This window comes from Sorex araneus, chromosome 6, assembly GCF_027595985.1.
Source record: "Sorex araneus isolate mSorAra2 chromosome 6, mSorAra2.pri, whole genome shotgun sequence".
Classification (NCBI taxonomy): Eukaryota; Metazoa; Chordata; class Mammalia; order Eulipotyphla; family Soricidae; genus Sorex; species Sorex araneus.
The window spans coordinates 157,268,129-157,281,038 of NC_073307.1; the positions used below are offsets into that span (position 1 = coordinate 157,268,129).

The following is a 12,910-nucleotide window of genomic DNA, read 5'->3' on the forward strand; positions in this document are numbered from 1 at the left end:
GTTCCTGGGTCCCTTGAGCACTGCTTGGGAGGCTCCTCAAAACATGTCAGTGCAAATGATCATTCTGGATAGGAACTGTGTGCTTCAAGGAGGTAAAGGAAAAACAGGATGACCTCTCAGTATCTGTGTTGTGGACCATAGTGCCCAGAAGGAAAGGGTGGGGGGAGAGAGAGAAGGAAAATGCCTGGCATAGAGCCATAGAGGAAGCTGGGGTGCGGGGGAAGGTGGCAGGACCGAAACTGGGGTCATTGGTAGTGGTAAATGGACACTGGTGGAGGGAGGGATGTTGTATCACTGTATGACTGAAGCCTGATCCAATACGGCTTTGTAACTGTGTATTTCACTGTGACTCAATTAAAAAGATAATTTTTTAAATGGCATACTGTGAGCAATACTATAGCAGCTAAGGTGTTTGCAAGGCCAATTAGATACCCTTGCACCACATATGGTTCCCCCGAGCCCTGCCCCGAATGATCCCTGAGCAGAGTCAGGAGTAAGCCCTGAGAACTAACTGGTATACCATTGCCCCAAAACAACTATTACCAGTTTGATGAGTAATGAAGATGCTCTTAACCCTTTTGAAGTCTACACTTTGACCCAATTTGCAATGCTTAAAAGCCATTGCAAAGATTATTTTTCTATCGAATTAATAAAACATTTTATTTTTATGAGCAATGGTAGTAAATCATTAAAGTAGAATAGTAATAATGAAATTATACCACATAGTGAGCATTTAGAATGTACCAGACATTACTTGAATGATTATATATATATGTATACATATATATACAAACTCATTTCATTCATTTCAAGGAACTTCTTGCATAATTAATATTATTCTTATTATGTTTAGAATAATATTTTTTCTCTTTTTAAATTTTTTCATTTTATCGAATCACTGTGAGATATAGTGACAAGCTTTCACGTCTGAGTTACAATCACACAATAATCAAATATCCATCCCTCCACAAGTGCACATTCCCCACCACCAAAATCCCGGGTATAGCCCCATTTCTCACCCCCCCCCCGCCTCTATGGCAGACAAAATGCCACATACTCTCTATCTACTTTGGGCATTATGGTTTAAAATTCAGATATGGAGTGATTATAAGTCTTGCTCCTTTATCTACTTTTAGCACACATCCCAATCCCTACTGATTCCTCCAACCATCATTTTCTTAGTGAACTCTTCTCTATTCCAGCTGCCTTCTCCCCACCCCACCCACTCATGAGGCAGGAGCAATCTTCCTGGCCCTTGTATCTACTGTCCTTGGGTGTCAGTCTTGTATTATGTTATTTTATACTCCACAAATGAGTGCAGTCCTTCTATATCTGCCCCTCTCTTTCTGACTCACTTCACTTAGCATGATAAAATCTATGTCTATCCACTTGTAATCAAATTTCATGGCTTCATCTCTCCTAACAGCTGCATAGTATTCCATTGTGTAAATGTACCAAAGTTAGAATAATATTATAATATATAAGATAAAAAGATATATACAAACCACGTATCTGATAAGGGGTAAGATTAATATTCAAAAAAGCCAGAAGACTCTACAACTTAATATAATAAAACTATCTAATTAAAAACTTGGCATCCATCCTGAATACACAGTTTTCCAAAGAAGACAATGGCCAGCAGAACATTTAAAGGTAGTCGCTTTCACTAATCATCAGGGAATTGTAAATCAAAACTATAGTGAGATATCAATAAACATCTCTTAGGATTTGGTAATCTCTTATTACCAAAAGTACAAGGGCTATGAAATGGTAAGATGTATATAATGAGAAGCTTTGTGCATGAATTGAGCTGGCGCCTGCTCAAGTAAATTGATGAACAACGGGATGACAGTGTAAGTGACAGTGATATAGTATATAGAATCACATTGTATAAATAGATGGCTAAACTATAATATGGACTGATATTGTAACTGTGTAATAAAATTATATTATTAAATATAGGGGTTCACATTTATATGAATATTTTTCAGATAAAATGAAAATACTGAGCTACTGGCAAGCAGAGCGATGTGCTAAGTGAAATCAATCAGTGAAAGAGTATTTCAGGAGCACCCTGGGCTTCCCTCCCCTCCGGACTGCCGACCCCAAGCGCCGCCGCCGTTCTATCTTCCAGCAAAGGTGTGATGCTCCCTCGACCCGCCCTTCCAGACCCAGCCTGCTCCACGGCCCTGAGCACCCTGGCTTCCCTACCCTCAGGACTGCCGGCCAAGTGGCCAACACGCCATCCACAGTCCTGTTGTGGGAAAGGGGCGTGGCCAAATCGTCAGGGCGTGGCCTAAGGAAAGTGGGCGTGGCCTCATTACCGGCCAGCCACATCCTATCCAAGACTAACATCCTAGCTATTTGCAAGCAGTAGGACAATAAAACACAAGACTTCACATAAGGATTGAAGGAAACATCTCAGTAGATCAGGTTCTACAATCAGCAAGTAAAAAGGCAACCACTATTAACTGAGCCTATCCACAATCCTTTTTCACAACAAAAGGAAACAGGGATACTCATCTTCAAGGTTCCTCTTTCATACCACCACAACAACATGAAGAAACAGCGAAAATCCCCATTGCAACCAGAGGACGATCAAAGGAGTCCGGAAACCTCAATGGGCATTTCCCACAAACTTGACCTCTCTAATAAAGAATTCAGAGTTGAAATCCTCAACATGTTCAATGAACTCAATGCAAAGATGGACAACTTCAAGGAAGACCTGGCAGAAACAATACAACAGACAGCCGACAAAATACGGGAAGAAATGAGAGCAGAAATAAAAAAAAACCTTCAAAATGAAATGAAGGATTCGGTACATGAAATCAAAAACTCTCTGGCTGCCCTCAACAATAGAATGACTGCAGCGAAAGACAGAATCAGTATGCTTGAAGATGAGCTGCAAGAGGCCTACAGGCAACAACAAACCATGGCTAGAGACCTCAAAATTGCTCTAGCCAGAATCAGAGTCCTAGGAGATGATTTCAAGAGGAACAATATTAGAATCATTGGACTACCAGAACCACAGGGAACCAACCCCAAAGAAAAAGATACAGTCAAACAAATCATTGCGGAAAACTTCCCACAGCTGGACAATGCGGGCATCCAGATTCAAGGGGCCCGAAGAGTGCCAGCTAAAAGAGATCCTAACAGAAAAACCCCAAGACATATCATAGTTACAATGATGGACGTCTTCCAGAGAGACACAATACTCCAAGCAGCAAGGTCCAAGAAGGAAATTGCATACAAAGGAGCACCCCTTAGACTCACAGCAGATCTATCAGAGGAAACCCTCCAAGCTCAAAGGCAATGGTGGGATATAGTGAAAAAACTCAATGAAATCAATGCTTCACAAAGAATACTTTATCCGGCTAAACTCTCATTCAAACTAGAAGGAATCATACACTACTTTGGGGATAAACAACAGCTCAGGAACTTCATAGACTCAAAACCAAACATAAAAAAAGCACTAAAGGGGCTATTGTAAGACAAAAACAACCCTTACAAGCACAACAAACCCTTACACAAAGATGGCACAAAATCCCATAACAATAATCTCCCTTAATGTCAATGGTCTGAATTCACCAATTAAGAGACACAGACTGGCAAAATGGATTCAAAGACTCAACCCAACATTCTGCTGCCTGCAAGAAACACATCTGAATAGCCAGAACAAACACAGACTCAAAGTCAAAGGATGGAAAAAATCCTGCAAGCAAACAACTCCCTCAAGAAAGCTGGAGTGGCTTTACTAGTATCGGACAACATAGACTTCAGGTTGAAAAAGATTAGAAGGGATAGTGAAGGCCACTTTTTATTAGTCACGGGATGTGTACATCAGGAAGAAATCACACTCTTAAATGTCTACGCACCCAATGAGGGACTAGCTAAATACCTACAACAGCTGCTAAGAGACCTTAAGAAGGACATTATGAGCAACACATAGTAATTGGAGACTTCAACACCGCACTGCCTCCTCTGGACAGATCAAGAATATTAAAACCCACCAAGGAAATACTGGCTTTGAAGGAAGAAGTAGAAGAGAGAGGGCTAATAGATCTATACAGGGCTTTATATCCCCAAAAAAAGGAATACACATTCTTTTCCAGTGCACATGGAACATTTTCCAGAATAGACTATGTGCTGGTCCACACAGCATACCTCAACAGAATCAACAAGATAGACATTGTACCAGCTATCTTTTCAGACCATGATGCACTGAAGATAAAACTTAATCGTCGACAGATGCAGAAAACCAAATCAAACACCTGGAAATTAAATAGCTCGGTATTGAACAATGAGTGGGTCAGGAAGGAAATCAAGGAAGAAATCAAAAGGTACCTACCTAGAAACAAATGAGAATGAATACACGAGCTCCCAGAACCTGTGGGACGCAGCTAAAGCCGTGTAAGGGGAAAATTTATAGCTCTGCAAGCATATCTCAGGAAGGAAGAAAGGGCCCACATAAATAACTTGACTTCACAGCTCAAGACCTTAGAAAAGGACCAGCAAAAGGATCCCAAACCAGGAAGAAAGAAACAGATAATAAAACTTAGAGCAGAAATTAACGACATGGAAACCCAAAAGACAATCCGGAAGATCAATGAAACCAAGAGCTGGTTCTTCGAGAAAATAAACAAGATTGATAAACTACTAGCAAGACTCACAAAGAAAGAGAGAGAGAGAACCCTTATAAGCCGAATCAGAAATGAAAAGGGGGACATCACAACAGAAACCAATGAAATTCAAAAGATCATCAGAGACTACTTTGAAAATCTCTATGCCACAAAACAAGAGAACCTAGAAGAAATGGATAAATTCCTCGACTCCTATAATTTCCCAAGGCTGAACCAAGAAGACCTGGAGTACCTGAATAGTCCAATTAACATCAAGGAAATTGAAATGGTAATCAAAAGTCTTCCCAAAAACAAAAGCCCAGGTCCAGAGGGATTCACTAGTGAGTTCTTCCAAACATTTAAAGAGGACCTTTTGCCAGTCCTTCTCAAGCTCTTCCAGGAAATTGAAGAAACAGAAACCCTCCCTAACAGTTTCTATGAGGCTCACATCTCCCTAATACCAAAAGCAAACAAAGACACCACAAAAAAAGAAACTACAGGCCAATATCCCTGATGAACACAGATGCGAAGATTCTCAACAAAATATTAGCAAATAGAATTCAACAACTCATCAAAAAGATCATACACCACGACCAAGTGGGATTCATCCCGGGGATGCAAGGATGGTTTAACATCCGGAAATCAATCAACATAATCCATCATATCAAAAAAAGAAAAGATAAAAATCATATAATCATATCAATAGATGCAGAGAAAGCATTTGACAAGATCCAGCATCAGTTTATGATGAAAACACTTGCCAAAATGGGTATAGAAGGGACCTTCCTCAATATAGTCAAAGCCATTTATCACAAGCCTATGGCAAGCATTGTCCTCAATGGGGAAAAACTAAGAGCCTGCCCTGTGAGAACAGGGTCGAGACAAGGATGCCCACTCTCTCCACTTCTGTTCAATATAGTACTGGAAGTACTTGCAATAGCGATTAGGCAAGAAAAAGATATTAAGGGCATTCAGGTAGGAAAGGAAGAAATCAAGCTCTCACTATTCGCAGATGATATGATACTATACCTAGAGAACCCTAAAACCTCTACCAAGAAACTCCTAGAAACAATAGACTCGTATAGTAAAGTTGCAGGCTATAAAATTGATACCCAAAAGTCTATTGCTTTCCTATACGCAAAATAATGAAAGACAAGTAAGTAACATGATAAAAAGCAATCCCGTTCACAATTGTGCCTCAAAAAAATCAAGTACCTCAGAATCAGCTTAACTAAGAACGTAAAGGACTTGTATAAAGAAAACTACCAAACGCTACTTCAGGAAATAAAACAGGACACGAGGAAATGAAAATATATCCCCTACTCATGGATTGGAAGAATTAAAATTGTAAAAATTGCAATACTCCCCAAAACATTGTACAAATTAATATGATCCCTACAAGGATACCCTTGACATTATTCATAGAAATGGAGCAAACACTTCTGAAATTCATATGAAAAAATAAGGCCCCTCGGATAGGTAATGCAATCCTTGGGAAAAAGAAGATGGGAAGCATCACCTTGCCCAAACTCAAACTCTATTACAAAGCGGTAACATTTAAAACACCATGGTACTGTAACAAAGAGAGAGCTGCAGACCAATGGAACAGGGTTGAATATTCTGAAACACACCCCCAAATATATGATCATCTAATCTTTCATAAGGGAGCAAGACATGTGAATTGGAACAAGGAAAGCATGTTTAACAAATTGTGCTGGCAAAACTTGACAGCTACATGCAAAAAAGTGGACTTAGAACTTATAACTGAGACATAAACCTGAGAACTTTGTAATTTTCCACATGGTGATAAAATAAAAAAAAAGAAATTTCTCTGGACTTAGTTACTAAAATACAGAAATCGAAAACGGCGCGGCCGCTATTGCGGACATGCAACCTCATATCTCTTCATTCTCAGCAATGGAAAACAAATTATCAAATGCTTCCTTTTCAGCAGAGCTAACTCTAGGGGGTGCGAAGGGAACTTCAAAAAATAATAGTGAGTTTTTTGTTGAAATATAAAATGTAAGCAAATTAAAGAGATACTAAAATGAAATTTAACAGCTACACAGGCTGGGCTAGAATAAGGGAGACGTACACTGTGATTTTTGGTGGTGGAATATGTGCACTGGTAAACGGATGGGTGTTCGAACATTGTATAACTGATATTTAAGCCTGAAAACTTTGTAACTTTCCACATGGTGATTCAATAAAATAAGTAAACTAATTAATAAATTAAGAATTGCAAATATATATATATATCAGAACTGGGACATATGGAGGTGTTATTGGTGCCTGCTCGAGTAAATCTATGAACAATGGGATGACAGTGATACAGTGATACAGTGATGTTTGTTTCATGTTTGGAGGCCACACAAGGTAATGTTCATGGGTTACTCCATAATATGCATTCAGAAATCATTCCTATTGGTATTTGGGGGACCTAGGGGGATGCCAGAAATCTAAGCTGGATCAGAGCCATGCAAGACAAGTCGTACAGGCTGCACTATTTCTCCAACCCCATATCTATGTTGTTGGTTTTTTTTTTGTTAATAACAGAAGTTGGGCTGGAATGATAAAAAAGCGGTAGGGCACTTGCCTTGCATGCAGCCAACCCAGGTTCGATTCCTCAACCCCTCTCAGAGAGCCCTGCAAGCTACCAATAGTATCTCGCCCACATGGCAGAGCCTGGCAAGCTACCCATGGCATATTGGATATGCCAAAAACAGTAACAACAAGTCTCACAATGGACATTACTGGTGCCCACTTGAGCAAATAAATGAACAATGGAATGACAGTGACAGGTACAGTGACAATAACAGAAGAATGCATTTTCTATTAGATTATAATCAATAATCTCAGAGCAGTCACCAAAAGCATGAGGTGGTAGAGTATTTACTTGTAACTTGATGATGGCTATTTAGAATTTTAAGCTTTCACAATTGAGGAGATATTCCTGATAAAAGTTGAGAAACAAGCAGATATAAAGTAATACTTCTGGAAATAGTTGTTTGCACTTTTTCTTGAAACATATCATCTTGTGACTATATTTGTTATTAAGAGTTATGCTTGGAAATTTTCCCATTGTTTTTACTTTGTGAAAATAGAACAGATTGAGGGAGTCTTCCTCTTTATTTCTATTGCCAGCCCACTTCCTGGATTGAGGGAGCATCTAGATTAAATATGTTAATTTATAAAGATTGGTAACTCAATGAGAAGATGAAGTAAGGCTCTCAGATATCACTGTATCACTGTATCAATGACATCCCGTTGCTCATCGATTTTCTCAAGCGGGCACCAGTAATGTCTCCATTGTGAGACTTGTTACTGTTTTTGACATATCAAATACACAATGGGTAGCTTGCCAGCCTCTGCCATTGCAGGCGAGATACTCTTGGTAGCTTGCCAGGCTCTCTGAAAGGGGCAGAGGAATGGAACCCCGGTCATCTTTCTGCAAGGCAAACAGCCTACCCGCTCTGCTGTCACTCCAGCCCACTCTCAGATATAGGTGCTATTATAAATCATGGGAAAATATGTCTCTTTAATTTTAATGTTGAATACTTGTGTCTTTTTAAAAGTTTTCATCATAGCTGATATGGTATTTCTTGTTTTTAATTGCTTTTATTTTTTAATGATTAACCAAAAATATAGCTGGCAATTTTAGTAAGATTATGATCAGGGATGCTCGTAATTATACCAAATCCCTGAGTGATAATCAGTCTGGCTCAGGTAAACCGTTAACTAAGGAGTTGTCTGGGGAAAAGAGAGGATTCCCAAGGTAAAGTCCAATTTCTACTTTAAAAACAAGGTTTGAAATGTTTAATGTCAGTAGGACTTTATTTAAAAGGTTTTTAGTTTCTGCTTCTAATAAATTATCCTCTTTTAGGAGAAAATACATTTCATTCTCTCATTTTTTGGGTTTTTACTCAATTAATGAAGGAAAATTATACTTGTCCCCAGTCCTATCAGGTAAGCATGAATTCTTCCTGTCCAGATAAAGTTTATTTAACAAACATATTTTACCATCAGGAAAACACAGCCATTTGCTAAAAATTGTAAAGGACTGAATTTTGTTTTATTCTTATATTTGAAACATACTTTAGGAAAGAGAACTTCCAAAAGTTTCCAACGTGTAAAGAAACCAGCAGCTAATTTACGAGTTGAAGAAGTTTATCAATTTTTTTTAATTGTGATTGCTGATTAAAAGCAAAGGCATGTTTGGACGCAAATTTGTGCTAGTGAGATCTTATTTGAGATTGCCTTTACATTTACTATTGAATAGTCAACTGAATATTCCTATACTTGCTCTCCATTTAAAAAAATGGTCAGGGTGTAAAGAAACGATTGCAACAGATATATATTAAATGTTAGATACATGTTCATATATATATTGTACTATCATTGCTATTTTTGGGAGGGGGCTATATTATGTTCTTTAATTTGTTTGCTTTTCCCATGAATATCCATATAGTGTAAGAAATGTTGTAGGAAAGACATAAGAGAATGAGAAATGAGCTTACACACAAAGGAGGACCAGTAAAAAACCAAAAAGCCAGTTTCCTGGAATAATGGTTAGCTGATTAAATGTGGGATTACAAAGCATAGAAGTTTACACAGGTGTACTAATGCATATAAGAATAGAAATTAACTATGACCAAATGTTCTTTTATATATTGAGTTATTCAGCAGCATAAAATATGTTGATGGTGTAGCAAAACAGCAGTACTTTTTGTCTATATAATACAGTATTTGATATGACACACTTTAAGATGTCTTTTAAAATCAAGTATTTGCCACTAACTGACAATCTTAGATACTGATTTGCATTTTATCATTCAGAATCATCAAACACTTTTTTGAAAACTGTAAAATCAGAGAAGCATTTTAAAAATTATTTTAACTGTTTAGATTTTAAGAGTTTAATATGCACACTGGAATACTATAGATAGTTATAAAGTACTATATAAACTTAATTTATTGGTCACAAGATTCTCAGTATGCCAAAGTTTTGCTGGGTTGCTGTTCCTGTCCTGCTTATGTTGAGAATTTTATTGCTGGAAGCCAAATTTTGTCCACAGTGAACATACTTAGACTATAGCTACCGTTTTTCGTCTTTGCACCAAGTGCTGTTGGTTTTCCATTAATGATCAATATATAAGTTATGTAGCCTGTACTGAAAATAGGTATATGATCGTTCTGAAAGAAAATTCAAAAACGTTAAATTCCTAAAAGTACAGCAGCAATAGGACAAGAGAAAAAGCATAGGAGAAAAAAAATTGGGGTACTTTATATATATGTGTGTGTGTGTGTGTGTGTGTGTGTGTGTGTGTGTATGTGTGTACATGTATATATATTTGGAAAAGAAAGAGGGGTGGTAATTTTTATTGAGAAATAGAGAAAGGAAGGATTTTACAAAAAGATTAATTTGAAGTAAAAATGATTCTAAATATTATTTACTATTACAGAGAAACAATTCATATGGCTCACATTCAATTTAATTAAACACAAGCAGTCACATATCTCTGCTCAAGGGCAGAACACCTGTGGGAAGCAAACACTGGGTGCATAAAAGTAGATGTCTACAGTATAAAAGCAATAAGTGGGTATGTGCATTTACATGGAAACCACTAGAAACCAGTCATGACTGTGTCTCACTCATTGGCTGAGTATGAATAAGTTTTAGAATAGAGCCCCCGTGTTTAGAATTGCTTTTGTGAAAGAAAATAAATGGATGAACCTGCCTCTTACTCGCCAGGGCTGTTGATGAGAAGGTTGTTACAGAGACACTTTCCACCGACAACCAATCAAGTACAACATTATGACCACTGATACAACATTGGACATCCAGAGATATTACATTGAAAGACAGTTTGAAATTAATTCATATATGATCTTTAATTTTCACTAATTTATAATTAAATGGTTAAAATAAGCAGAACTTCAAAGAGAAACCAATTTTCAAAAGCACTTCATGATAGTTTTTATTTAAAAACTGACTGCAGGACTGTAAACATTTAAATTCTATATAAGTAGAAGAATTAAATTTGACTTTGAACTAAGAATTTACCGAAATAAGTAAAATGTATAAATGAACAAAACTTGATATTAAAATATTTAAACGTTTGATAAATCACAAACTTTTGTGTAAACACTTCATATTCAACAAATAGGACAACAAATATGTAAAATTCTTGACAGGATTTTCTTGTTGCTTTTAATATTAATGAAAATGTAAGCATACTACTTTAAAAATTTATATGAATCTTAAGTGTTGTATAAAAGAATAGTAAATATTGTGTGCTATTCTAAGTAGTTAAAATCCTGGAAAGTGAATTGACTTGTTTTCTGATTAACTCTTTCCTAGATATGAACTATGAAGAGATGAAGGCAGAGGGCAACACTTCCACGGTGACAGAATTTGTCTTCCAGGGATTTTCTGATCTTCCAAACCTCCAAGTATTATTATTTGGCCTTTTCATCATCAATTACATGATTGTCTTACTTGGAAATGGCCTCATAATAATCATAACCAAGTTTGACCCTGCACTACGGAAACCCATGTATTTTTTCCTGGGCAATTTTTCTTCATTAGAAATCTTCTATGTGACAGTCACTCTCCCCAGGATGCTGAAGGACCTGTTGACAAAGAGTCGAGGCATTTCGAGAGTGGAGTGTGCCATTCAAGTATATTTTTTTGCGTCACTGGGAGACACGGAGTGTTTGCTCCTGGCTGTGATGTCCTATGACCGCTACGTGGCCATTTGTAACCCTTTGCACTACCCTCTTGTCATGAACCACAAAGTATGTGTCCTGTTAGCCCTTGGCTCCTGGACCGTAGTAATCCCGTTTCAGGTGTGGCAAACATGTCAGATTTTCTCTCTGCACTTCTGCAAGTCAAAGGAAATTAAGCATTACTTCTGTGACATCCTCCCTGTTCTCAAGCTGGCCTGTGGAAACACGTCTCTCCAGGAGGTGACTCTCTATATAGGAACTCTGCTCTTTGTGGTCACCCCTTTCATGCTGATCCTTGCCTCCTACAGCAAAATCATTAGCACCATTCTGAGGCTGCCAACAGCCACAGGCAGGGCCAAAGCTTTCTCCACATGTTCTTCCCATTTGATAGTTGTTCTTTTATTCTTTGGATCCGCTACTATCACCTACCTACAGCCAAAGTCTATGCAGTCTCCAGGTACTGATAAACTGCTGTCTCTTCTCTATACCACCGTGACGCCAATGTTTAATCCTCTGATATACAGCCTTCGGAACAAGGAGGTGATTGCAGCGCTGAGAAAATTATTTCTGAGAAAGTAATATCATGGGGGCAGTAGTAGCTATTAATTCTGATTCTCATGCAATAAGGCAACAAACACTTCCTCTTAGGAAAGACAATGATTTTACCTTGTGGTTTACAAGGTGGGATTGTGGGTCACACCCTGCTTGGGGAACAATTGCAATACCAGGATTTGTATTGGGAGATAGCTGCTCCCCTGTGCTGTCTCTCTGGTCTACACTCAAATACTTTAATTCTATTATTGACTCTGCTCATTATAGTCCACATTTTGGAACCAGTTTTTAATGCTCCATCTCTCCCAAATAATCTTGATTGATCTATATATTAATAATATGGTTCTCGTCACTGTCATATTGATTTGCTTGAGCGGGTTCTCACTGATTTGCTCGAGTGGGCACCAGTAAAGTGTCCATCGTGAAACTTGTTTGTTACTGTTTTTAGGCATTTTGAATGCACCACGGGTAGCTTGCCAGGCTCTGCAGTGCAGGCGAGATACTCTCAGTAGCTTTTTGGGCTCTCCGAGAGGGGCAAATGAATCGAACACAGGATGGTAGCAATCAAGGCGAACGCCCTACTGCTGTGCTATAGCTCCAGCCCATGGTTCTCATATTTCTTAAAAACTGAAAAATAAGACAATCTGTTATGGCATACTGGGTATTAATGTAGATAACAAATTCAATCATTTACTAAAGATTATTCTAGTGTTTTCTATAGCAGAGACTGTCAGTCTTATTAAACAATGTCTGTTGAGAAGGTGATTACAATTATTGATGGGTAAATTTGTATTGCATCCCATAGCCATGCAACTATGGCAATTATAGAGATTCAATTCATTTGTGTGGGGGTCAATGTCATGGCTGAAGTGAAAGAGTACATGCTATGTATTTACCAATTTCTGGGTTCTATTTTGAGCACCACATGCCATAAGTTATGTATGTATGGATCCCATGACAATAAAAATATAGGATAATAAGATGCATTTTGGGAGCATAATCATTTCATC

At 37.9% G+C, this 12,910-nt stretch overlaps 1 protein-coding gene across 1 annotated transcript; it reads left to right on the plus strand.

The window, feature by feature from the left end:
- Positions 1–10,976: 10,976 nt before the first annotated feature.
- Positions 10,977–11,927, plus strand: LOC129405791 (olfactory receptor 10AG1-like). Its single transcript, XM_055143238.1, has one exon. The coding sequence runs from the start codon at positions 10,983–10,985 to the stop codon at positions 11,925–11,927; it is 945 nt and encodes a 314-aa protein (XP_054999213.1). The 5' UTR covers positions 10,977–10,982.
- Positions 11,928–12,910: the final 983 nt, after the last annotated feature.